General features: G+C 42.5%; 1 protein-coding gene across 5 annotated transcripts in view; it reads right to left on the bottom strand.

The window, feature by feature from the left end:
• Window positions 1-1,584: 1,584 nt before the first annotated feature.
• sphkap (SPHK1 interactor, AKAP domain containing) overlaps window positions 1,585-26,729 on the bottom strand; it is a 92,704-nt gene continuing 67,559 nt past the window's right edge. For 2 of the 5 annotated variants that reach the window (XM_072461786.1, XM_072461783.1), the window contains exons 4-12: window positions 16,327-16,386; window positions 14,696-14,794; window positions 13,475-13,742; window positions 8,983-12,250; window positions 5,894-6,040; window positions 3,916-3,999; window positions 3,640-3,689; window positions 2,984-3,171; window positions 1,585-2,130 (exon numbers count right to left, since the gene is read on the bottom strand). In XM_072461786.1, coding sequence (XP_072317887.1) covers window positions 1,981-2,130; window positions 2,984-3,171; window positions 3,640-3,689; window positions 3,916-3,999; window positions 5,894-6,040; window positions 8,983-12,250; window positions 13,475-13,742; window positions 14,696-14,794; window positions 16,327-16,386 — 4,314 coding nt within the window. In that variant the 3' untranslated portion in view covers window positions 1,585-1,980. Of the gene's footprint in view, window positions 2,131-2,983; window positions 3,172-3,639; window positions 3,690-3,915; window positions 4,000-5,889; window positions 6,041-8,982; window positions 12,251-13,474; window positions 13,743-14,695; window positions 14,795-16,326; window positions 16,387-26,729 lie in introns of those variants that run through there. The other 3 variants (XM_072461787.1, XM_072461788.1, XM_072461789.1) reach the window with 3 other exon arrangements.

The following is a 26,729-nucleotide window of genomic DNA, read 5'->3' as shown; positions in this document are numbered from 1 at the left end:
CATTTGAATAACGGAACCAATAATGAGAGCCTGTTCGTCATTCACATCACATACATTTATTGATGTCAAAAGATAAGTACATTCATTTCCATGGTGACCAAGTTTACAGCTGGAGTGTGCTTTTCCGCAATGCTGATGCTGCACTATATAGTACTAGTGTAGTTAAGAAAGAACAGAGCAAATTCACATACAAATTTGACATTACAAACCTGAACGTCGTCCTAACACGGTAAAAGCTAAAGTGCAGCCATTTCCAATCTACATTACAATATATACAGGAAACAAAAGAAACAATTTTCAAAACTTACATGAACAAATTTCGATGTCACAACAGAAGTGGCGACGACAAACTGACCTGTCAAAACACCTGTCAAAACACCTGTCAATACAGCAGAATACTATGGGAAAGTGGAGAGTATTTCAGTAATCACTTAAAGATGCTCTGTGTAACGTTTCTGGCCTATCTCCATGGCGATGTTGTTGTTTTGTCTGGTTTGTTCCACAGTGAGGCATTAAACGTATCTATCGCTATGGAGACGAGCAGGTAATACAACTTTACGTGGAATTACGTACAGACAAAACACAAAGTTCTTCTAATTTGCACACTTCTCTCAGCTCAGATCACCTTCTGCCTCATTTCTAAAAGTTTAGTTTTTGGACCATTTCTGGCTCGTTCCTTTGTCAAGTTTTCTTAAGTTTGCTCACGGACGCAGCATTTTACATTCACAATAAGAATGCATGTTTTCAAGTTTATTTGTTATTTCCATGGAGATAAGCGGACGACACCCCACCAGAAAAGTAACACAGTACACCTTTAAAGCAAAATCAAATATAGTATAATACTGTGATTCAATACAGTAAAAATACATGTGTTGCACGCCATTAGAGAGGTTGGAAATTGCAGTTTCTGGTGGTTTGCATGGAAGCGATGTAAGTAGACCACAGTACAAGCAGTTATAAAATATTTCACAGTAGACAATCCAAATTCACTACAGTTATTGCCCTACTGGTCAACAACAACTCTAGGTGCAAGTACTGTAGCCAATATTGATATGGTGCACAATATAATTCGATTGCATATAGGCCTGATGGTGTAATTGTGCATATGCTTGTAGCCTATAGTTTATATTCCTGGATTTTTGGGGACAAAATTACACAAAAAGTCAAAAAAGCGAAAGCAAAAAATGCCAGAAAAGCATTTTTTGATGTGCTATTGTGCTATTTTGTGCTCATTTTAGGTATACAAATCATCATTACTGAAACAGAACAACTTTCCCATGTTGTAATTTCTGGACTTCCACAGAGAACTTATTCACCTTATTCTGCCCCGTCTACTTTTGCCTCTTTTTGGCACTTCCGTTGTGCAGGCACTGGTCGAGTTTATATGCTATAAAGTAGATTGATTTGTGTAAAATGTCCAATGTTCACGTGATCAACAAGTCAACAATGCGCCGGTTGCCTGGGCGGCTCAAAAAATATTTTTTTGTCTGTGTCGACCTCTGGAGGTCTTATGTCAACTGTGACAACCGGAAATAAGATTAGGTCGGTTGGCGGCGCTCAGACGGGCTTCCGGAATAAGGTAATACTAGACCGCCTGCTGACTATAATATACTAACAACTCTGCAGTGAATTTGCCTATGTTTGAATTTTACAAAACTGTTTCAGCATATCTCAAGTCTTTTATTTTTTCATTATAAATAAATAAAGCTCTAAATAAGTATAATTTGGTCATGTGTGAATCTGTGGATAAAGAAATAACGTTGTGTAATCTCAAGCAGTTAAAACCCGCCTCCATAGAGTTATAAAGCCAGTTCATTCCCAAATGGAATGTCCACCCTGCATTTTTTTTTCTAAATTAAATAAAAACTGTTTAAAGGGACTTGTTGGGTATGTTGTGCTTGCAGACACTTGCTGGACAAATTTGGATGACATTTACAGTTCAGGAGTAGTTACAGAAGTGGAAAGGGAGTTGAGATAGTTCTACAAAGTCTCCAGGAGCCAATCAAACAGGCCAAACACTCGGCCCTCCTCTTCCTCTCTCTCACTCTTCTCACAGAACTGCAACACGGCTCGAAACAGGTCGCCCACCCGCCACGCCTTCTGGGTCATCACCAGGACCACTCTCTGGAACTGGAAGACAAGGCAAATAACGCTGAACCGTTTCTGGCCATGGTCCTGTTTGGATCGTATGAGCTGTCATCGTTCTACTCTTGTCATTCAGCAAATCATGGCTGGTCCAGAGCCAGGAGTGAGTCTGGAGTGAGTCTGGAGCGAGCCAGGAGTGAGTCTGGAGCAAGCCAGGAGTGAGTCTGGAGTGAGGTAAAAGCGAGTCAGGAGCGAGTCTGGAGTGAGGGAAAAGCGAGTCAGGAGCGAGTCTGGAGTGAGGTAAAAGCGAGTCAGGAGCGAGTCTGGAGTGAGGTAAAAGCGAGTCAGGAGCGAGTCTGGAGTGAGGTAAAAGCGAGTCAGGAGCGAGTCTGGAGTGAGGTAAAAGCGAGTCAGGAGCGAGTCTGGAGTGAGGTAAAAGCGAGTCAGGAGCGAGTCTGGAGTGAATCTGGAGTGTGTTGGAAGCAAGTGGGGAGCAAATGGGGAGCAAATAGGAAACAGGTCGAGAGTAAGTCAGGCACGAGTAGTGAGTCAGGAATGAGTCTGGAGCGAGTCGGGAGCAAGTGACGAGATAATTGTGAGTCGCCATTGGTTTGAAATGTTTTTATTATATTCTAGGCCAGAGTTATCGTCAAAAAGCTTTTATCACTGAAACAACTGAACTAAATTGAAAGCACAATAAAAACATTTCAGAACATAATATAAGACGGAATTCAAGTCCAGGTCTAATAAAGTTCACTAGGTCCTAAGAAGGTCAAACTGTAACTATGACATCAGCAAAGATGAATGGGTCTAAGCAGAATTAAAACGGGTCAAACCAGGATGAGATGAGAACTACAGGTCCAACCCGATAATCCTAGTACTACATTCGATTTTGTACCTTGGCCTCCCTCCTCTCGATGGACCTCCTGAAGTAAAGCGCAGACAGGCCCAGCTCAGAGGCAGCGATCCACTGCAGAGCCATGTGCAGCTCCCAGTCCCTGCAGTCGGAGTCCAGCAGGTCACAGTTCAACACCTGCAGCTCCCTGGCTTTAGTGCTGCCCCCTGCTGGCTTCACCAGACTGACCTCTGCAAGGACAAGCACACGGGAGTCTGGAAAGGGCTTGATTAAATTTGAAAAATTAAAACATCACATTTGAGTGATTTTATACGAAATAGTGGACGTTTACTGGCTCTGATATTAATTTTTTAATGCATTAGTTTTCAGAACCATGATATCTATTTCATTAAGTAGATTACATTATGCACTTGCTCTGGCTTTTCATTTACCATGTGAGGAATAGATTATACTACTTCAATGCTCAGTATACTTTCCAAATGGTAAAAGTTTACTTCCATAATTTGTGACTCGTTAGTACTCGAGCTAACCTCTCAGTAAGGTAATGTATTAATATCCAACTTCATTATTAAAAAGAAACAGAACATAACGTCCTTGACGCTTCACATAATAAAGCCACTATGAGTGTTGGAGGAGGAGCTGAATAATTAAGTGGGTTAATAAGGCTGAACAGACACTAGAATCCAGCATGCACTTACCAGGGACGGTCCCCCTCATCACCGCAGTGCGGCTCCTCTCCGTTTCCTCACTGCACAAGCACAGAAACACCACATTAGAGCTCCATAATGACAAAATGTGCAATTAACTTAACTCCTGCAGCTCACTGCCCTCCCACTATGACTTAACTACACTTCAACTGCCTGCTGCTTTCAGACGGTCAACATAAGAAACGCAAAATGCCAGGGGAAGGCTTCCTGTCAAGTTATTATAAACACTGGATTGACATTTGTATTTAGAAAGAGTCGTATTCATACCTGATCACTGTGCTTTGAGTGGGCACATCGGAAAATGCATCTAAGTCTGTCAGGCCCAGACTGGAGGCGCTGCTCGTCCCGTTCCTGAAATAGAGGGGTCACATCATTTAGATAAAGTCATGACTGTTTTTGAAGGTCACAGTTCATAATAAGCTGGTGTGGTGGTAGAATGTGAGCAGAAGCCTGTGGCGGAGGAGCAGGTGAGAGACATCCAGCAGCATGAGGGGCCCCGGGTCCATGGGAAGGGGATGAGGCGGTCTGGAACTGGAGGTGTCTAATAATGTCTATATCAGCTGATATCACTGAACATCCACTTACATACTATCACAAGGAACACTCACAGAGCACTAATGTACAACAGCATGTTATTAAAGGTGCATATGTGGGATGAAAGGTTCTCAGAGAAGAGAAACCTGTTATTTGTGTTATCTACCTTTTAACTACCACTCAGTGAGGGTCCATTATAATTTGCAGGCTGAGCTTTGGTCATGCAGCTCTCTGCCCAATACAAATTGCTTGCCATTTAAAAAAGACAGTGAAGTGCATAACACATTTGATTATCCCAAGCAATTCTATACCTTAAACCATATATGTAACAAACTGTGTGTGTTATGCATCAGGATCAGTTTGCTAATCTAAGCAAATGTGGCTTTTGAGTAGTTAAAACACACATTTCAGTTGTGCCATCTTACTTGTGTGGTACAACTAGGGTTGCCAACTATCTCAACCCCAAATGAGGGACACTTTTTTTCCAGGTGCGCTCGCCAAGAGCTGACCAATAAAATTACAGAAATTACAAGGTTTCATTAGCCATACCATAAACCTACTAATTTCAGTGTAATTTTGGCAAACCACTACTGTACTTGCTTGGATGTATTGTTCATGGTATAGTGAAGACGATTATTAATTATTATTAAGTTTCTCTCAAATGTCATGTTAGCATTAGACTATAACCATATGCTGCAGACACTGAACTGAACTGACGCTTTACCTTCTGTTTCCCTTTATGGATTTGAATAATACTTGATCTTGAGCTGGCGGTGTCAGGCCAGGTATTTTAATTCAATCTGACCTCGGATCAGCGTGCAGCAGCCCGAGTTCGGCTGCTGCGCGCTGATTGGCTGAGACGCGCGTCTGTCACGGTAATTCCAGGAAGTGGAGCTTCGAGAGGCGCGTGGTAGATGTGTGCGTAGCGCGTTTGCAGTAGCCAATTATTGGCCGGCGAGGCTGTGATTGGAACACGGGACTGGAGCTGTCCCGGACGGGACAAATCAAAACCACCCATAATTCGGGACGTCCCGGGCAATCCGGGACGGTTGGCAACCCTAGAACTGGTCCATCAGTCTTCCCCAGGACATGTGTGGCTATAGTTCCACACCATGTGTATGCATAATGTGCACATTTGTGAAGTGACATTTAGTCTTACATAACACTGTTTTGTAATTAGTGCCATGGTTCACCTGGTGAGTCATGTTCACGTGTGTCACAACAGAACATCATGTGACTACACTATTGCATTAAGGTCACACTTTATGAAACAGGCTATGTGTTTGTTGAACTATACTATACTATACTATACTATACTATACTATACTATACTATACTATACATATTGAAATAGTTTCCATTGACCAAAGGATAACTTTTCACACAATGCACCTTTAAGAGCACCAGACAGTCCTCCTTTGGCCTATCACCACCATACAGCTGTATGGCCAGGCTCACTGATGAAGCAGAAGATGGTGTAGCAAATGTTTAGAGGCAGAGCCTTTGATGTTCTTATGTGGGAGCTTTGCGAAATGGGCTCCTAAAGCGGCCCTATACAGATGCATGTGAGGGTTAGGGCTGCTCTAATCCTGTATGCAGGCTATGAGAGGGGAGGAGAGGGAGCTCTCTGTACACAGCACCATGAAAACAGCAGCAGCGGGGGGTAAATTGGCAGTGGCGCGGGGGCCATGACAGAGCAGTGCTTACAGACCCCTCACTCAGCTGGATAAAACTACTGCTGTCCTCAGGTGGGTCATCCTCCGGGCTCATGTGAGACCAGCTGCCCATGCTCTCTTCACTGCTAGCACTCAGAGAACGCTTGTCCCGCTTCACCACAGCCGCTCTGTCCCTCTCACTGCTGGGAGAGCACACCACACACCACACAACGGCGGTCAAAGGCTGGCAAAAAATCATATCATGTGCTCCAAGTGTGTCTTGTGTCTGTGACTTGACATTTGACTACATGCTAATCTCCAGGTTGTCTGCAAAAATATTTCGTTCACACCACAATTTCACCAATTAATCTGTAAATTACTGACATTGAGTCATATTGGATTGGAAGCATGGGTCAACAGCAATAGTCCAGCAAGGACTAAGGCAAGGTAAACAGATCGTGCAATGATTATGAACAATTATAACATGAATTATAAAAGGAATGTACTTTTGGCCTTAAAGTACAAATGACTAGCACGTGTGGTAAATATTTATCACCATTTTATGTCAGTCAAACAGTTTGTAAAGACAATTTAAAAGTAGTAGTCAAACCTGTGATATGCACTTTAAGTAGCGTAGAGCAATCTTTTATAAAACTCAAACTTTAGCATTTCAAGGTTGAAGGTTGTGGTTGGTTATATTAGAAAATGCCATATCAACACCTCTAATGCATCTACTAAGAGTGTATGCCATAGTTTAGTGAGGAGAGTGATTAAATGAAGTCCTCATCAGATGAGTGAGCGCTGCATGTCCACTGAGACATCAGCCTATGGACCCAACTGTTCAGGGCCAGTGCTCACACATGGGACCAGCAGAGGCACACAACACGAGGCCTGTGTGAAGTAAGAGGTGGAGGGGGAACCAGCCCAACTCATGTAAACATACATGCAAAAAAAATCTTACCCAAGGGACAATCTGCCAGATTGAGAATGACTTTTGGATGGAAGTTGAAGCTTTTTATTAAAACAAACAAACAAACAAGTGTCCAGTACATTAATTAACCAGTTGAAATGTGTTTAGCACTGTAGAGCTAATATATCTTTCCATTCAAAACTATACTGCTTTTCCTACTGTTTTAGAGGCTTGCAAAATTTGAATATTGAGTATAAAGTCTATAAAAAGTATTTTAAAAACTTGTTATGTAATCTTCCAATGATTTTTTGATTTTTTCCAATGATTTTGGGATTTTGAACACATCTCAGATGTATTCCGTATCATTGTCTGAATAGAATATGATAGAATTAATATTCACTTTTACCACCCACCCCTAACTACAAGTAAAACCATTCCTTTCATATTGCCATAAGAACTTACAAATTACTGCTAATTATTGAAATTTGGACTATAGGCCGCTACTTTTTTCACACACTTGAACCCTGCGGCCTATGCAACAATACAAATAATTTATAGATTTTTACGGGCTTAACACCCTCTAGGGGCGCTCTAGCAGGAAGTGATCTCTCTTGCTCAGACGTGGAAGACAGACACAGGTAAATCAGCTCATCCAGAGAAATAAAGGGCAAAGAGGGCAATAGGTATGCACGGAGAAATTAGTGTAATGAACTGAGTTTAGGGACGCCTAAATGCAAAGATACACAAGGAACAGCATTTTATAACCTGCCCCGCAATGAAATGAGTTTCTTGTCGTGCCCCAAGCCGCAGGACCCTATCTCTACCGTGAACCATCTTTCTGTGTAAATTTAGTTCAATAGTTAGAATTTTATGGTACTTTTCATGTATATATCATGTATGAAAGGGGCTTTATTCTTTATTGTGTATATGCGATCTCAGAACCTTCTCACTGTGAGGTCAGAGCTCAACCACTGTGCCACCAAGTTGTCAGCCAAGCAACTATAAATGCAAGAAAAAAATATTTTGTCTTTGCTTGACTTTTTTCCATTTTATGCAGCTTCATTAGTTTACAGCAGATGCAGTAGTGCTTTTTTAATCTAGCTTCCAGTGGACACTGCGCTCGGAGGCCGTTCACGCTCAGTTATCCAGCGCTGTGGAGTTTGCCGCTTGATGAGTCTGGTGAAATCATTTTGTGATCATCAGCCATTCTTCTGCTGCCTTCTCCAGCGTCTGACGGCTAAGCTAATGGGACAGTGGCCTGGAGCTGCAGTGACCAGCCTGAAATAGTCATTGTCTTTTTATAGCCTCATAAAAGTATGTTATAAAGAGTGGTTTAGTGGCTTAATGTTCATTTTTTGTATACTTTATATACTGTATACTGCTGTCTTTATGGGTATGGCAGTATTCAAAATTGTCCTAAAAATGTTGAGTGGGCAACAGAACTTTTTAGTTTACTTTTCCCTGTCGCAAACGTATAAACAAGCTTTTACTGTACTAGTGGAACAAACTATGATTCACATTTAATTCACAATATTGCAGTCCTGCCCCACCAGTTGGGAAAATATTGCAAGTTGTAACACCTACTGTTTTAATTAAATTGAATGCGTGCAAATTTGCATAAACTCAAATTCAATAACATAATTTACAACTGTAAAACTCCAGATTGATTTAACAGCTTATTTGATAAAATATCTAGGAATTACTCAAACTCTAAGCATTTTGTTAGACCTAGCTTATTATAGTGTTATTAGATAGTTATTGTTTTCCTTTTCGCTGCCAATGATTTATCTCGAAAAACAAACACTTTGCATGACCTTGTTCTTCCAATACCCATCGGATTCAGCTCGGAGTGAGACGGAGGTTTAGAGTGATCAAGGCGAGGTGAACAGCCCCTCAGCTGGTGAAAGATGAAGCCACTAAAAGCTTTCTGCAAACACTGTACATCACCCAGGGAGTCACAACCCCAGCCAATAATTTGTCAAACCACACTCCTCCTAAAATAGATGACTTTTTCTTTTTGTGCTCCTTTAAACTGACAGAGAAGAGAGCACATTTCAAATTAACTATTCTATTTGTAAAGCAGAAGTGGATCCATCTTTCAAATACCGGCTGTTAATGTATACAAAAATATTCAGATCAATTTCATGGCCTAATCTCTCATTTTAACCATGACAATGACCTTTGTGCTAAAAATACATTTCAAAGTGCTATAGACAGAAGTGACAGATGTGCTACCTGTTGCTGTTCACTTTCTCCGTCCGTTTGAGAGCAGTGGATTCCGGTGGGGGTTCTTTGGGTCCGGCCCCTGTGCGCTCGGGCTGGGGTAAGCTCTCCTCCACTTTCTGATCTCCCTCTATGTGAATCAAGGGCACATCTCTGGGGCCCCTGACTCGAGGCACACCGCTGTCTTTTGAACCTAATCCGTTTCCAGCTGGCTCCTGGCTGGATTTGCTGTGACTACAACTAAGATGTGACTGCTTGAACCCCCTCCTCCTCTCCCCCACAGGCCTGTGAGGCTGTGGAGTGGCCCCGTTAGTGTCCTGCTGCCCTCCTAGTGCACTTTTACCGATATCTACAATGTCAGCTGCCAGGCGATTTGCAAACTGTTGTACATGGGGTTCTGCCGGAGCCTCCAGGTCTATACTGTCCTCAGGGTCCGCAATGATCTTGTTCTTTCTCATTAGGGACTCGATGGAGCTGGACCAGGTCTCATGAATCAGCATATCCGTGATCTGGTCTGTTTTTCCCCTTTGATAGAGGCAGGAGTCCGACTTACACAGCCCCGAGGCAGACACAGAGTTGCTGGGGTAGATGTTTAAAGTGTCCCCGTACACATTTCGGGCAAATCCGTCAAAAGAGTTAGCTTTGATGGGAGAGTTGACAGTGAGACGTGAGTCTGAGGAGCGCCTGTCAGGCACTGAAGACTGTCTGATACAGAAAGGTGTACGGGGAGATGGAGGGAAAAGGCTGTTACTCCATTCTTTTGTTTTTGCGATGCTATAATCTTTGTTCTCCTTGTCCATGTCACATAGCATAAACCTGTAAAACTCTTCAGAGATGCTCTCAGTGCTGGACTGTTTGGACAGGCAAGATGGGGCCCTGACGTTAAGATGACCATTTTTCTTTGTAGAAGCTTGTTGCACTGCAGCTGCTAAAATACTGCTTGCATTTTTACCTGCGTAGTAGTCTAGCAAAAGGTCAAAGCCCCTGCCTTCAGTCTCCATTTGGTTTACCATGAACCGAGAGAATTCATCGGTAATGCTTTCACAGCTCGACTGTTTAGAGATTGAACTACCCCGGCTGAGGTTCTGACCTAATCGACTTCCAGGGCCCAGTTTGTTGGCCGTCCCAGAAGGGTCACTATCCTCTTCTGGGATACTCTCATAGCTCGACGCCTTCCCCCGACTCCACCTCTCACACTGCAGTCTACTGCGTGGCTGCCCTGCTTTGGAAGTGTCCACTACATTGAGTTCTGGACAGTTCATGATGCGTGCGGTAACCTCTGAAGCGAACAAAGCAAAAGGGTCTTGGGATTCATCCGGATGAACCGTCTCATCCACCACCCGGTTAACCAGCCGCTCCATTAGCTCCGGCTGCTCCTCTGTTTTTCTCTTGATCTCACTCAGACGTGGAGCTCGGTGTTTCTTGGAGGCAGCATTACTTCCTGGACTGTCTTTCCTCCAGAGTACTGTGCGACAAGCCGGGATCAGATAGGCCTCAGTTCCATCTGTTGCGGCCCCTTTCAGAGCACAAAACCATGGCTGCTTCCCAGTAGAATTCTCTAAACATATTGCGGCCAATTCTGTGGCCATAGACACCACGGTTGAAGCCAGATCCTCGGCATAACACGTAATGGGTGTCTTGGAGTCTGTGTCCATTTTGAGCGAGGCCAGAGAGCTGGACGAGTTGAGGGATGACTGGGGAGTTAGGAAGGACTGCCGGCTGTCACTGCTTGTGCCCAGTCGCCCCCTCCTCTCCGTGCAGTGAACCGGAATCTCACTCAAAGGATCCCTGGTGGGACCTTGCTGGCTAGAATGGTGCTCTGAGAATTCCTTGGCAGGCAATGACACACACTTGGACAAATTTTGTCTCAAAATTGCCTGCTCTCTCTGAGCTGAGTGGTTTGTGTGATGTCTATCTTCTGATAGATGCCTCTCTTTTGAAATTATAGTAACTTTGTTCACGCTGTGTTGTGTTCCCCTTCTTTCACCGTTAGCAGGTTGGTTACTATTTATTAAGCAGTGCAATTTTCCACATCTGTTGCTGGCGGTGTCAGGCACGTTATTTTCATCTGCTTGGGAGTCGGATGAGCTTTGATCACCCCGAGATACATGACTAATCTTTTTCTGTGTAATGCAAAGAATATCAAAAAGCAAGTTGTTAACACTCTCTTGCAAAAAGTGCTGGAAACTTGGCACTTCTTCACCACGTCCTTCTAATTCTTTTTTCTTCCTTGCTTTCTCAAGAGCATGCTTGAAAAGACTGTCTGCAACTTCATTGATCATATCGTCCACTTCTCTTTCATCAGTGCACAATTTTTTGGGACATGTGATTCCGTCAACGATCTTATAATGGGTTGTTTCCAGCAAATGGGCAACGCTTTTATAACCCTGAGGTTGGGTTAAAACTTCGGCGGCCTCTCTATGCAAGACCTCTGCGATATTGGCACGAAACGCTTCAACACTAGTACCCTCCGCTATGCTGCAGTGAAGCGTGAAGGCTGCCGAGGCTTCAGCTGCTGACATAAGACCCCGTGACGGTGCGTAGACGTCCATAGACTCATCAGATTCCACACCCTCTCTGGACTCCTCTGTCAGTTCAACCGCAGCAACAGCCCCTGCTACCTGAGCGATTCCGCACATTGCTGATGGTAAAGAATAGTCAACTTCCTCTTCAGGTTCTTGTAGATCTTCCTCATTATCATCCTCTGACTCCATTTTAAGCTTTTCTGTAATTTGAGGGCTCGAAATGGTTCCGATAACATTAGCAGCACAAGCTAACGCCACTTCTACATGTTTGGAAGCATGTGTACTGCAGTGGTGGACGATATGTTCCGGAGTTCCATTTTCCGAAGTTTCAGATTCTTCTATGTCGACCATATTGGAACTATTGCTCTCAGACCATTCGCCTGGCCCTTCTGAGCTATCCGGGCTCTGGACTATAACTATTTTGGGCAGTTCGAAAGAGCAGGCGCGCTGTTGGGATGGTACTCTTGAATGCGAATGAACAGGACTGGACCGGGAAACACTGACTGCTGCCTCTGAGACAAAGGAGGATTCATCTTGCGACAGACGAATGAAGGCATCTTGCAGTACCGACTCTGCCAAGTTTGTGGCGTAGTGACCTGCTGATTCTTTTGTCTGAAGGCTTGTCCGGTGTGCAACCTCCATCTTGGCCTCAGTAGTTGATGGATGTTGTGCCAATGGTCCCCTTTGACACCGTCTAGTGCCGTGCTTCTGTGCCCCTTCTGCCTCAGTCTCTGCCAGGTCACTGTTCTCAGACTCTGTGGACACAGAACAGACCTAATGAGAAATGTCCACTCTGATTACAGACACACTTCATCAGTCGCTGAGGCATCCAAGCCACAGCACCTTGACACTTGGCCTATACATTTCTAATGTGTCCTACAACTCACTATTTCTGGATTTCATGACATCACAACACCCTACTTGAATATTTCTTGCAAAACACCATATAAATGACACCAGGTTCTAATATATGCCTCAATCTATCTCAAGAAGGCCATGACATCAATGCCCATTAGTTGGCTTTTGCTCTCTAGCGCTGGGGCTCCCAAACTTTTCAGGCCGGGACCTTCACTTGATAATTTTAAGTTGTAAAACATTTAAAATCAAGTTTAATTATGTTTTATTTTAGTGGCTTTTTAAGAAATTTGTCTTAATTTGAGTAAAATGTGTTTTTAACTAAAAAACATTAAATTCAGTGTCATAATTATAAAATCAACATCTTCCCCGTCTGTTCTTGACCTCCAGCTCATGCCTCGCGACCCCCTGAGTAGTCCCAACCCCCAATTTTCGAACAACTGCTCTCGTGTACTATCGCTGAAGTGACTAATATTGTGAACGAGTGATTCCAAATATCTATTTTGCAGTGAAATAATATGATAGTAAAAGAGATTTACATCAGATACACTGTTTCCATGGCTTGTAATTGAGAAGCCTATTTTTAAAGGACAGATATTGCACATTATTTGTATTGTATTGCCTTATCAGGGTACATATAGGTTAGTATCTCATGTTTTAGAACTATAAACAAAATGAATATCTGAATCACTGCTGTTTTTGATGTCACACATCGAGAAAACGTCACAAATCAGGAAATTCAGAATTGAGTGTTTTTGATGGTCGGAGGGACGATGTCTTTCCAAATCAGGATTAATCAAATTAGCATGTATGAAGCTAAATGCAACTCCAGGTATGTTTTTGATGAGGGGACAATGTTAGAACATGGTTGAAAACTCAAATTTAGCATAATGTATGTCCTTTAATACTTCTATTTTAATAAAGGTTTGTCTTTGGTTTCCTATTTTGAGGCCACCACTATTAACTATATTTGATCTTTTTGTATTTTGTATTTTGCATATTGCAGTAGTGATTTATTTTGGTGTTAAAAAAACAACTTCATAACTTTTTATGCATCTGCCTTCTCTCCTCATTAGTCTCACACTATCACACACTCTTGAACAAACATGACCAAAATATCCCACCATTCCTGAAGCCATCATCCTCACTGTCGTCGCCCAGGTGTTCTGAGGCCGTTTGGAAGTCGTCTTCGATGGAGGAAATGGAGCGGTTGGTGTCGTCCTCGGCTCGCTGCACCGTCCGGCCCTGCTGCTGTAGCTGCTTCTCCCTGCCCCACTTCAGACCCATCAGGAACTTGTTGATCTCCAAAATGATGTTAGCTGGCTCCATACGGCTTTTCTGTCCACAACACTGGAGCAGACACACACCCGTGCTCTTCTGTTGCTGCTGGGCCTGAATAAAACACGAAAAGAGGACCATAAACACACCAGACGCATTCCTACACAAGATATAGTAGTTTAGGAGGCAGAATGGTGGTATTTCTTTCATTGTTTTGTTTCTCGACTACCGCAAGGATACGCATAGGGTACCTCTTCATACATGTTTTATTATTTGCAGAGGCTTCCAACAGCTAAAATTGATCTAGCGAGTGCTATATTCCCAGATGTGATCGATTGCTGACGCATTTTCAGGAAAATACTATTGTAAAAACAAATCATTACTGGTGTATCTTTTTTAAGATTAGTACATATAATTAAGATAAAAAATAATTTACAGTAATATTCTGCGAGGGTGCTTAGAGGTAAGATGATTATAGCTCCCCTGCCTCGAGCAAACCTGGTTTAATTCCCATGCAGGTAACTATCACTGAGGAGATGGCAGATTCGCGCCATGCACTGAAAAGGTATCCTAGTAACAGTACATTGTACGCTTTGTTGAAATGTTTTTATTCTTATATTCTTGAGTACCATCTATAAACTTTAACAGCATTTTTTTTTTTTAAGTTTGGGGACTTTTTTAGGCAAAAAACAAATTTCCTCTTTCTATTGTGCTAATGAGTGGTCAGTAGTGATGGGCGGATACATACCAAAAATATATATCTATACTGATCCAAGAAAAGAACAGATTCTTAAGTACTATTTATTATTATTATAGAATTTAACCTAAATATCTAAGAACTACCCAGAACGCAAATAGAACTCTTTAATTCTAAGAGAACAATTATAGTTGCATTAGTAGATGACTAATATCAAAAAAAGTTGATGTATCGTACTGTATATTTGGGTTTCCTCTGAGTAGTTTGCCATCAACTCTATAGATGCACAGGATGATGGATATAAAAGGGTGCATGGCTAATTTCTTTGTATGTGTCAAGGTTCATTGTCTAATCTTGTTCGCAGACTGACCTCCAGGCCGTCCAGCAGCAGGAGCTCATTGTCTTTGGGCGGCTGGGCTTTCATAACCTCCATCAGTCTGGGCAGATCTGGAGACACACTCGCCAACTTCTGCACAAAAGAGAGACATGCCAGTCACAATGAGACAGACCCATGTGCGGTTCAGTTCCAGCTCGGAACTGTGTGTCTTTGGGATACACACTTCACCTACGTTGCCTGTGAATGTGCACGAGTAATGATGGTGGTTGGAAGGTTGAAGGTGCACATTCACCAAGTTTGGACTGTCCCCTGGTCCCCTGATCACTGGGCCTAGGAGCGCTTTTGGAATGGTTCTTATAATGAGCGCATCTCCATATACATATACAATTAATAAAAGAATAATAAGGCTAATCTCAGCAAATCACAAAAAGACGCTTGGTAAATGTTTTTTTCCTTCAAGTTTTTCATTTTACAGACTCACAACAACTGGGGACACAACCTGAGAGCAAAATAAAGTAGCAATAATACAAGTAATGAGAAATAATAATAATGGAACAATAGGATTAAACATAAATAAAGTTATGGTGTACCAAGTCCAACATAAAAATACCATCTCGCCCAATTTTTTTCAAATTTGTCTGTTTTCAATTCAAGTCTGAAAGTCATATTTTCCATATGTCTAATGTCTGTCATACTGTCGGTCCAGTCCTTGATCCAAAGATATTCATTTATTGATTCTATGTTTGTTGCGCTGTGAGTTGTGGCTAAAGTTAGAAACTACTTCCTGTTTATTGTCAGCTTTTCCTAAACATATTTAATTCCGCTGCATCTGTACACCGCATTTCTCTTCATGTAATGCATTAGCTTTGGATAATGTTAGATGCATTATGTTATGCTAACGTGCACTAGCTTTGTTTTGCTATGTCGGCGGGTTCAACAGATTAAGTTACAACCACAGTTTTTTTTTGTCTGTTTCCTTTTGATGCATCAATGTTCTTTTGTTTTGTTTTTGATTGAGTTGTTTGTTGGGTGGGGGATATTTTTGTGATTGTATTGCTGCTAAGTTTGATATATTTTATTGTCATTAGTAAAAAGGTTCACTGGAAATACGATGCAACGCTTCGAAAGCTAGTACCACTCGAAGCCCACTTTGGATCCCTTAAACAGATTGGTACAGTTCACTTATGAAAACAGCGACCTCCAGAAATAAATATCGCTCAACCCTGGCCCTAAGTTAATGTTAGGACTAATTGCCTGTTGAGTGGTTCTTTTCTCAGACACAGATTCTGACATCCAAAACTCTAATTTGTCAAAAATGTCACGTATGCCTTTCATACCCTTAACCTATGATATATATAAAAAAAAAAAAAAAACACTCCGCACGCTTCTAAGAGAGACACATATAATTATAAAATCCATCTCCAGAGAGGTTACCAAATCATTAGCGATCGCCCACCAGTGGAACCATGCAGCAGCTACCAAAGAGCATCCAAATCTGCATAATACCTTAACAAATCAGGCCTCTAATTCTAGCTAATGATCCGGAATCCATGGCAACAGAGTTGTAGATGATAAAGGAATGATTTGACGGAGGGTCTGAAGAGCCGGAGGTGGGACGGAATAGGGAGCCTCTGTATTATAAAGATGAGAGAGGTTCTGCTCACCTTTATGTTTTGTTCTTCACAGCAGTTTGTCTTCTGTGAGTTCACGTTTACAAAGCAGATCTGAGGAGACAGGAGAAAGAAAAAGATTTGACTTTAAAAATCGAGGTCCTTCAGATGGTATGCAAGGGTGTCGATTTCATACACATGTTTTTTTGCCTCCTTTATGTTAGTATTTATTTAGAAGAGCTTATAGTATAGTCCAAATGTAGACTTGCTTTGCCCTCATTTAACAGAATCAGGACATTAGCACATAAAGCTCTAGACCCAAAAAGCCACAACACACTCTGAACTAAATGAGGATGAAAACTTCACTGCTTTTCTATTATTCTTGGTCATTGTCCCAACCTTTTCATGCTGGTGTTTTTTTTATTGTATTCATTATTTATGGTAGAGTTCCGGGGCTCCAGATACACCATATTTCACTTAATTGATAAGAAGTGTAAGAAATACTAATACTTTAATGTATATTATCTTGCCATTGTATTTTGGATGTTGCAGGCTGATGTAAAACTGTTATTTAAATGTGGTTGTTCCAACATCAATCATTTCTGTATCATGCCACATCGTAAAAGGTTTTCCCATTGTATATTGAATTATGCCACATTGCAGAACTGTTTGCTGTATTATTATGTGACTGGTTAAACACCTGGCAACAGTTTTTACTCATTCATGCTCTGAAAAAGGCCCCACACGCCCAAAACACACAGGCAAATCCTTTTTTCAATAACATATTTTTAATGTTGGCATTTTCTTTTGCAATTCAAATCACCATGCCTTTTGATATTTGCCTTTTCCAGTATCTGTCAGTACTCCTTCAAGACTTAAAAAGATACATATCAAAGAGGGCTTGTACTGGCTTGGTTTCTGCTTTGAAGTACTTTTTCATCAAACTCAACAAACTTCTCAAATAATTACAGCATGAACTTTCAAAATATGCTAACCCTTCACTCTTTTGCTCTTTATACTTTTGAATAAATATATACTGTGACATTTTCCTCTGTTACATTTGTTTGTGATGAAGAAAAACATCAATAACTCATTTTTTGCATAGAATTAGCCACTGCATCAGCTGATACAACTTAAAAGAACATTGTAGCTAATAAAGTCCAATCTATACAGTGAAAACTACACATATACAATATATAAAATATACAAATTAATGTTACAATTCCCTGGATCGCCTCGAGAAAATTAAAGGCAGTCAAAGGTTTATTGAAATGAGCTGACAAAATCGTGAATGATCACAGTAAACATCACGTGTGGCATTTTCCTTCAGGTTGAATACAAACCTCCCAGTGCTGACCTTTGCTGCCCTTTGCTGTCCTCTGCAGGCAGTTTTAGTGGTCTATTCAGATGCAGCGTGCTCCTGGCTTGTCTGCTTTTCTCATCACTATAGTGTCATTTGAATAGCGGCAAAATGTCAACGACATGCACGCAGTTTAGCGATGAGCCCATGATAGCATTTAGCGAAGCTGCGGTCTCATTACGGCTTTCAGAATATGGAACCGTGTTATCAACTCCTGTTCACACATCAGCCTGTGCCGAGTTTCATTTACGTTGATTACATCTGCAAGAACACAAAGCAACGATGAGGGACGGGACACTAGTGCATGTAGCTATAATATGTATGATTATATGGGGCGTCCAGCCAAGTGTTCTGACCAGGGACAAGTATCTGCTCATGGGAAGTTCAAATCAACGAATAATAATGCACTGGTATTATAAACAGGCAGTACACAGTGGTGTTCATAATGTAGTTACTTTGCTAGAATTGACTTACTACATTGTGGTATTTGATCACACAATTTAGGCTTTAAACTGCTCAGTATTAGTGCAGGAAAAAAGAAAACCCAGTGCGTGTTTCTCCTCTCTAATGGAAAATGATGATGCAACTCAATAATGATTCCTCTCTCAGCAGGGTACAACATATTATGATTGTTTTTGTATTATTAGTGTATTTATACAACTCACGACTGCGGCCTGACTATACCACTGTCATATGTTCTATGCACACGACCACCGAGCGGCACCGAAATACAGTTTCAAAGTATTATTTTCAACATTTTAAGACATTGATGTAAAATGACATTAAAAGTAACAACTCTGCTGACTTCTAACATTTTAATTCCTGCAAAAATGACTATGCAACACTACTGAATGTTAAGTGCATCGCCAATATAGAAAAATACAAATCAGAGTCAGTGTAGAACAGCGTGTCTATTTAAGAGAGAATGCACTTTTGGAGCATTTACGTCTAGAATGCAGGAGAACATGACTCAAACGTTCTATTTGAACCATTTTTGTTGATGAATTATGTTGTCCTTTTTCCATACAGAGCTATTGTTGAACCAAAGCCCTATTTCATCTGCACTGGCTTTCAGTTGTAGGGATTTTAGATATGACAAAATGACACTCTCACAGTGATAAACCAGGATGATGATTATGACCTCCAAAAGGTGAAACCAATTGGACCTCATCAGACGCAGCGGCGGAGGGGCTTCGTTTGGGAACATACTGTCCACGTTGTGTCTGTGGGGGTCACGCTCCACAGACTGCAGTGCTCAGAGGGACGAGGGACACAGTGGACATGACGCAGAGTCGCACCGCGGTCTGGAGTTAGAACGTCTGCTTTGGCATCACATGTTTTAGGATTTCAAAAAATGTATCTAATGAAAACAACACATGACTTTCTATCAGACAGTCCCTCATCGGGATTGGGTGTTTGGAAACCATCTACTGGCAGAAGAGGGAATTACCATGGAAAATAAATAAAAGCTAGCTTATTACTAAGATGCTGATACCAGTTTGCAGTTTTTATTGTGAGTCTGGTGATGATTTATGGATTTTAAAAGAGCGCAAGAGACGTCCAAATCTCGACCTATAATCTCATAAATTTCAAGTGTTTTTGAGAGGGATGAGCTCGTAAACAGGATAAATTAAAAAAGCATGAATGAAGCTAAATGCAACTCCAGGTATGTTTTTGATGATGGTGAAATAGTAAAACATGTTTAAAGCTTGAAAGGCTTTTCTTAAATAATTTGTTGAGAAAACTGTCAAAAATAGTTGACACAACTCATAGATGAGACGATATTGATCTTTATAAATTTCACATACCTCGTGGCCTCTATTCCTACAACCATTACTGATTCTACTACTTCTACTCACAATAATAATGCACACAAATAGAAAGCAATTGTTACAACTATAGCATGGAAGTTTAAATGTATAATCAATAGCAATTATTATATTCAATAGTAATAGGAATAGTAAAAAAAACGTTAAACGACATATTTTCCAAAACAAACTGCATTGATTTATAGCACAGGGCTTTCAGTTTGTAGTATTTATAGACACTACTGCCTTCAGTGCTTCAAAGTAAGCAGGTCTAATGTGTTAAAATCACATCAGGAAATGTTCAGTCCCAAATCACATACACTTGTATTGACAGAGAGCCCTCTGTCTGCATTTGCACTCAGGTTACATAATTCAATATAACCATAACAGTATGCACCACAAAGAGGCTCTGATGATAAAAACAAAGGATTAGTTCTGTGTTTGGCCTATCACGAGAACCAGCTGAAACTTTCCAGCTGCAACTTTGCAGAAAAACGTACATATTTAAGGTTATTGAGTTCAGCACATGGATTTTAACTGATTTAAAGCTTCAACCAATCACTATAAGAGTACAATATTTTATGTTATAACTCTAACCAGTAGCTCTTGCAGATGTGGGATCAAAGGTGCACTATGTAACTGTTTGTTTCCATGCTATATATCACAGAAACAAAGTTTTTAATAGCAGCAATCTGGACTATACAGACTCTAAAACACATACAAAAGCATTATTAAATCAAAAGGTCAAAAAAGAATAATTGGTTTCAAACATAATCTTTTGCTCAATTTCCTGAAGTTACTCTCCTTAAAATAAAAGTATAAATTGATTCAAACAAAGCAGAAACATGTCAAATCATGGAATTGCGCTCGTCCTGCTCCCTGCACAGTCTCCTCACAGTCTCCTCACAGTCTCCTCACAGTCTCCACACAGTCTCCTCACAGTCTCCTCACAGTCTCCACACAGTCTCCTCACAGTCTCCTCACAGTCTCCACACAGTCTCCTCACAGTCTCCTCACAGTCTCCTCACAGTCTCCACACAGTCTCCTCACAGTCTCCTCACAGTCTCCTCACAGTCTCCTCACAGTTTCCTCACAGTCTCCTCACAGTGTCCTCACAGTCTCCTCACAGTCTCCTCACAGTCTCCTCACTCTCTCCTCACAGTCTCCTCACAGTCTCCTCACAGTCTCCTCACAGTCTCCACACAGTCTCCTCATAGTCTCCTCACAGTCTCCTCACAGTCTCCTCACAGTCTCCTCACAGTCCCCTCACAGTCCCCTCACAGTCTCCTCACAGTCTCCACACAGTCTCCTCACAGTCTCCTCACAGTCTCCACACAGTCTCCTCACAGTCTCCTCACAGTCTCCTCACAGTCTCCTCACAGTCTCCACACAGTCTCCTCACAGTCTCCTCACAGTCTCCTCACAGTCTCCTCACAGTCTCCACACAGTCTCCTCACAGTCTCCTCACAGTCTCCACACAGTCTCCTCACAGTCTCCCCACAGTCTCCACACAGTCTCCTCACAGTCTCCTCACAGTCTCCACAGTCTCCTCACAGTCTCCACACAGTCTCCTCAGTCTCCTCACAGTCTCCTCACAGTCTCCTCACAGTCTCCTCACAGTCTCCACACAGTCTCTCCTCACAGTCTCCTCACAGTCTCCTCACAGTCTCCACACAGTCTCCTCACAGTGTCCTCACAGTCTCCTCACAGTCTCCTCACAGTCTCCACACAGTCTCCTCACAGTCTCCACAGAGTCTCCACACAGTCTCCACACAGTCTCCTCACAGTCTCCTCACAGAGTCCACACAGTCTCCTCACAGTCTCCTCACAGTCTCCTCACAGTCTCCACACAGTCTCCTCACAGTCTCCTCAGTCTCCTCACAGTCTCCACACAGTCTCCTCACAGTCTCCTCACAGTCTCCTCACAGTCTCCACACAGTCTCCTCACAGTCTCCTCACAGTCTCCACACAGTCTCCACACAGTCTCCTCCCTCACAGTCTCCTCACAGTCTCCTCACAGTCTCCACACAGTCTCCTCACAGTCTCCACACAGTCTCCTCACAGTCTCCACAGAGTCTCCACACAGTCTCCACACAGTCTCCTCAGAGTCTCCACACAGTCTCCTCACAGTCTCCTCACAGTCTCCTCACAGTCTCCACACAGTCTCCTCACAGTCTCCACACAGTCCCCTCACAGTCCCCTCACAGTCTCCTCACAGTCTCCACACAGTCTCCACACAGTCTCCTCACAGTCTCCTCACAGTCTCCACACAGTCTCCTCACAGTCTCCTCACAGTCCCCTCACAGTCTCCTCACAGTCTCCTCACAGTCTCCACACAGTCTCCTCACAGTCCCCTCACAGTCTCCACACAGTCTCCACACAGTCTCCACACAGCCTCCACACAGTCTCCACACAGTCTCCTCACAGTCTCCTCACAGTCTCCACACAGTCTCCTCACAGTCTCCTCACAGTCTCCTCACAGTCTCCTCACAGTCCCCTCACACTCTCCTCACAGTCTCCTCACAGTCTCCTCACAGTGTCCTCACAGTCTCCTCACAGTGTCCTCACAGTCTCCACACAGTCTCCACACAGTCTCCTCACAGTCTCCACACAGTCTCCTCACAGTCTCCTCACAGTCTCCACACAGTCTCCACACAGTCTCCTCACAGTCTCCTCACAGTCTCCTCACAGTCCCCTCACACTCTCCTCACAGTCTCCTCACAGTCTCCTCACAGTGTCCTCACAGTCTCCTCACAGTGTCCTCACAGTCTCCACACAGTCTCCTCACAGTGTCCTCACAGTCTCCACACAGTCTCCACACAGTCTCCTCACAGTCTCCACACAGTCTCCTCACAGTCTCCTCACAGTCTCCACACAGTCTCCACACAGTCTCCTCACAGTCTCCTCACAGTCTCCTCACAGTCTCCACACAGTCCCCTCACACTCTCCTCACAGTCTCCTCACAGTCTCCTCACAGTGTCCTCACAGTCTCCTCACAGTGTCCTCACAGTCTCCTCACAGTCTCCTCACACTCTCCTCACAGTCTCCTCACAGTCTTCTCACAGTCTCCACACAGTCTCCTCACAGTCTCCTCACAGTCCCCTCACACTCTCCTCACAGTCTCCACACAGTCTCCTCACAGTCTCCTCACAGTTTCCTCACAGTCTCCTCACAGTGTCCTCACAGTCTCCTCACAGTCTCCTCACAGTCTCCTCACAGTCTCCTCACTCTCTCCTCACAGTCTCCTCACAGTCTCCTCATAGTCTCCTCACAGACTCCACACAGTCTCCTCAGTCTCCTCACAGTCTCCACACAGTCTCCTCATAGTCTCCTCACAGTCTCCACACAGTCTCCTCACAGTCTCCTCACAGTCTCCTCACAGTCTCCTCACAGTGTCCTCACAGTCTCCTCACAGTCTCCTCACACTCTCCTCACAGTCTCCACACAGTCTCCTCATAGTCTCCTCACAGTCTCCACACAGTCTCCTCACAGTCTCCACACAGTCTCCTCACAGTCTCCACACAGTGTCCTCACAGTCTCCACACAGTCTCCTCATAGTCTCCTCACAGTCTCCACACAGTCTCCTCACAGTCTCCTCACAGTCTCCACACAGTCTCCTCACAGTCTCCACACAGTCTCCTCACAGTCTCCACACAGTGTCCTCACAGTCTCCACACAGTCTCCTCATAGTCTCCTCACAGTCTCCACACAGTCTCCTCACAGTCTCCACACAGTCTCCTCACAGTCTCCACACAGTGTCCTCACAGTCTCCTCACAGTCTCCTCACAGTCTCCACACAGTCTCCTCACAGTCTCCACACAGTCTCCACACAGTGTCCTCACAGTCTCCTCACAGTCTCCTCACAGTGTCCTCACAGTCTCCACACAGTCTCCACACAGTCTCCTCACAGTCTCCTCACAGTCTCCACACAGTCTCCTCACAGTCTCCTCACAGTCTCCACACAGTGTCCTCACAGTCTCCTCACAGTCTCCTCACAGTCTCCACAGGCTTCTCGCCCCACTAGGTGCTCACACATGCACATCTCCAACTGGTGTACATCGGCCCCTGTCAACCATGCACCAGCGGTCGGCAGGGAACACCACACGCCTCTATGGACAGGACAAAACAAGGGCGAGAAATGTCCTTTTGTTTAAGACGATGAGCTGAGGATGGGAAAAGGGCTCTGGCAGTACAGTACGGCGTTTGTGTGAACAACACAAGGGGCCGACTGTTTCAAACGACTCAGCCGTGAAAGGATGTTTGGACTCAGCACAATTTTGGCGTTTATGTCCTGGTCTCACCTCACAGCAGCCTACTCCTGCTTTTTGTCTGCGATTAAAAAGTTGGATTCTGCAATGCAAAGGAAATTAGCAATGATTTTGAGTGACCAGTGTTTTATATTCTTCTCTGCGTCTTCTTGGTTATACAGTTTGAAACATCGCATGCAATGTTACTCAAAATGTGTGTTCTGAATGGCGGGAACATGTACTTAGTTACTTCCAAACACAGTACATGTAGTGTCATAGCGCTCGAGACGGGTTTTGGTCTCAATATCGTTTATTTAATGCAAAGACAAATGTGTTATTTATTTACAGTATAAGTTTACTTTTTAAACATATTTTTGGCCTACGTCCACTCTAGGTTTATTCTAGGGCAATGTCTAGTCCTGGACACAGTCTTAGTTTGGTATGTTTTTAAAATTGGTCTTGACTTGGTCCGATTGGTGTTGGTCTTGATCTGGTCTCGGTCTTGGTCTCGATTAGAGTGGTCTTGACTACCGTACTTTCCGCACTGTAAAGTGCATTTAAAAAAGCCCTTAATCAACCGCCAGTGCGCTTTATAATCCGGTGCGCTTGATATATGGATTATTTCCAGTTGTGCTTATTGACTCTGAGCGATTTTGTGTGGTACACGGTGTATAAAGAAGACTCGGGACACAAGAGACTCAGATGCACATCTAGAAGCCCCAACAACATGTATGCAAAGCATTCTGGGAACAGTAGTCTACTGCTACACACGGCGCTCGCGGCGCTCTGTCAAAATAAATAAAGGACCCGCTAAAGTATCAGTCCTAACTGTGGTCAGAGCTTTCACGAAGGTCGGAATGATCAGAATGTTACAGCGACACTGACTCGGATAATGACAAGATGGATGTGGGATGTACGGGGCATCCAGCACAACTGTTAAACTCGGACACTGAAGATGAAGAATTTGAATTTGTGGACGAGGAATGAACTGAAAAAGTGAGCGTATTGTGTTGTATTTTACGTGTTATTACTTGTTGTAAATACGCTCATTAACGTTTGAACAATGTTGATCTGAATGAGTTGAACGCGTTTAATAAAGCTCAACTGACTGACTTATCCGTCTGTTTTGTTTCTTCAAAGTCCGGTGCGCTTTATATATGAACAATGATCCAATACACAATACGGTCCTTATACGATCCTTACATTTATGGTAGACTTTGCTCTTGCTGGACTTCATCTCTCCCTCACACTCTGATCCTCCCACACACATGCTGCCTGCTCCTTCTGTCGCTGCTCTCTTTAACCACAATCATCTCTGCTCTTTTTAAGCCCGGACACACACAAACACTCAAGGTGTGCAGCTGCCTTTGAAACCAGCGCACAGACCTTTTCAAAGTCAACAATAGGCGGGAGATGAACACAAACACACAATAACCTCTCAATCTGCCAGACTTGCACCAGTCGCATTGCATTTATTTTTCAGCCTTTCAATTTTGGGAGTGAAAAAAAATTTCACCCACAGAATTACACAGGAATAATCAGGCTTTATTTTTTTTTAAATAGCAGTCCACATTTGACACATTTTGAGGTATTTGAGAAACACATTTTCCGAAAAAGATTTGTAGAAATAAAAGCCTGTTATGTTAAAGAGAGAGAAAACATTTATAATTCAATATGTCTGACCTCAATGCAGTGATTTCCTTGGTAACCATATTACTCTGACTCCTCCCCCTGGCTGCCACCTCATATTTTATTTATTTGGACGTGATTAAAATTAATTAATGTTCCAAGGACAAACAACACTAGAGACTTAAAAGCCGTATTAGATCCATAAACAGCATGAGAAAAACAGCGTGTAAAAAGTGCTGCCTGTTTAATATGATACGTTTTCATTACTGGAACCTTTGCCTGAAATAAAACGACTGCAAATATGCTCATTTTGCACCAGTTTTTACTGACAATGGCAATAAATCCTTTTCTGATTCTGAATAAAAGCAGTTTTGCACTTTTTGTTTGTTTTGTCAATGTCGAGAATTAGACATTAAATAAGAGCAAAAACAAATGTGTTTTATTTAACTTAAACATTGTAGGTTTAAGTATCGATGCCTAAACAAACAACAAAATATTAAGTTGCGTTAGTATAAATAATTACTTTTGAACAAATGGAAATCTCAATTAAATCTGAATGTAAATACAAATTGCATAACTGTAAAGAAACAACATAATATTTCTAAGCTGCACTACAAGAAAATATTAGGTTCCATTAAATAATTGCTTTACTTATCCCTCAATTTACTCTGTATTGAAAATTGACATTGATATAAATTATAATCTCTATAGTAATAAACTCGAATGCATTGTGTATTACCATATGAAGCCATTTCATTGAGTTAGTTCAACAAAACATTTGTTTTCAATGCACATTAACTGTTTTACATAAGAACATCATAACCAAGTAATCCAGTCTACTAAAATAAACACAAATAAATAAATAAATCACAGCTTTTTCTGTGCAAAAACTGGTTCTTAAACAAAACCTTTATCTCCGTTTCAAGATTGGTTCAAGGACAAACATCGTCTTAAACGTTTCTGCTCCTAAAACACAAAATAAATAATTTAACTGACCATCTTTACACATCTTTATGATGAAACTAGCTCCAACAAAAACTGCACCAAACTCTTCACATACCGACACCTTTGCACAGTTTTCCTGTTGTACATTATTGCTTACACATGCAGATATTGGATAATTCTCATATTCCTGTAATTAGCGCTGGCTGTGGAGTGCTGGCTGCAGCCCGCGGCTAAAAAGCACATAAAGAAGCTCATGCTGTCAGGCCTGTCCTCTCAGTGTGAAGCATTTTAAAATAGTTCTGCGCTTGCTCCGCGGCTTGAGGAATTCACACTGCACATTCACTCTGGGGCTGCAGATGTGGAAGTGAAATTATAACTCAGCTAACAGGAAGCGTCAAAACCCAAGAGACCGGAATAATTGGAAAGAATAACTAGTTTTGATGGCAAGGAAACACAAGAAAAACATGC

This window comes from Eucyclogobius newberryi, unplaced genomic scaffold (genome assembly GCF_026437365.1).
Source record: "Eucyclogobius newberryi isolate DKJ021-1_F unplaced genomic scaffold, fEucNew1.0.hap1 SCAF_10, whole genome shotgun sequence".
In the NCBI taxonomy this organism is placed as follows: domain Eukaryota; kingdom Metazoa; phylum Chordata; class Actinopteri; order Gobiiformes; family Gobiidae; genus Eucyclogobius; species Eucyclogobius newberryi.
Note: the sequence above shows the minus strand (reverse complement) of the source record. Positions and strands in the feature narration are given on the sequence as shown.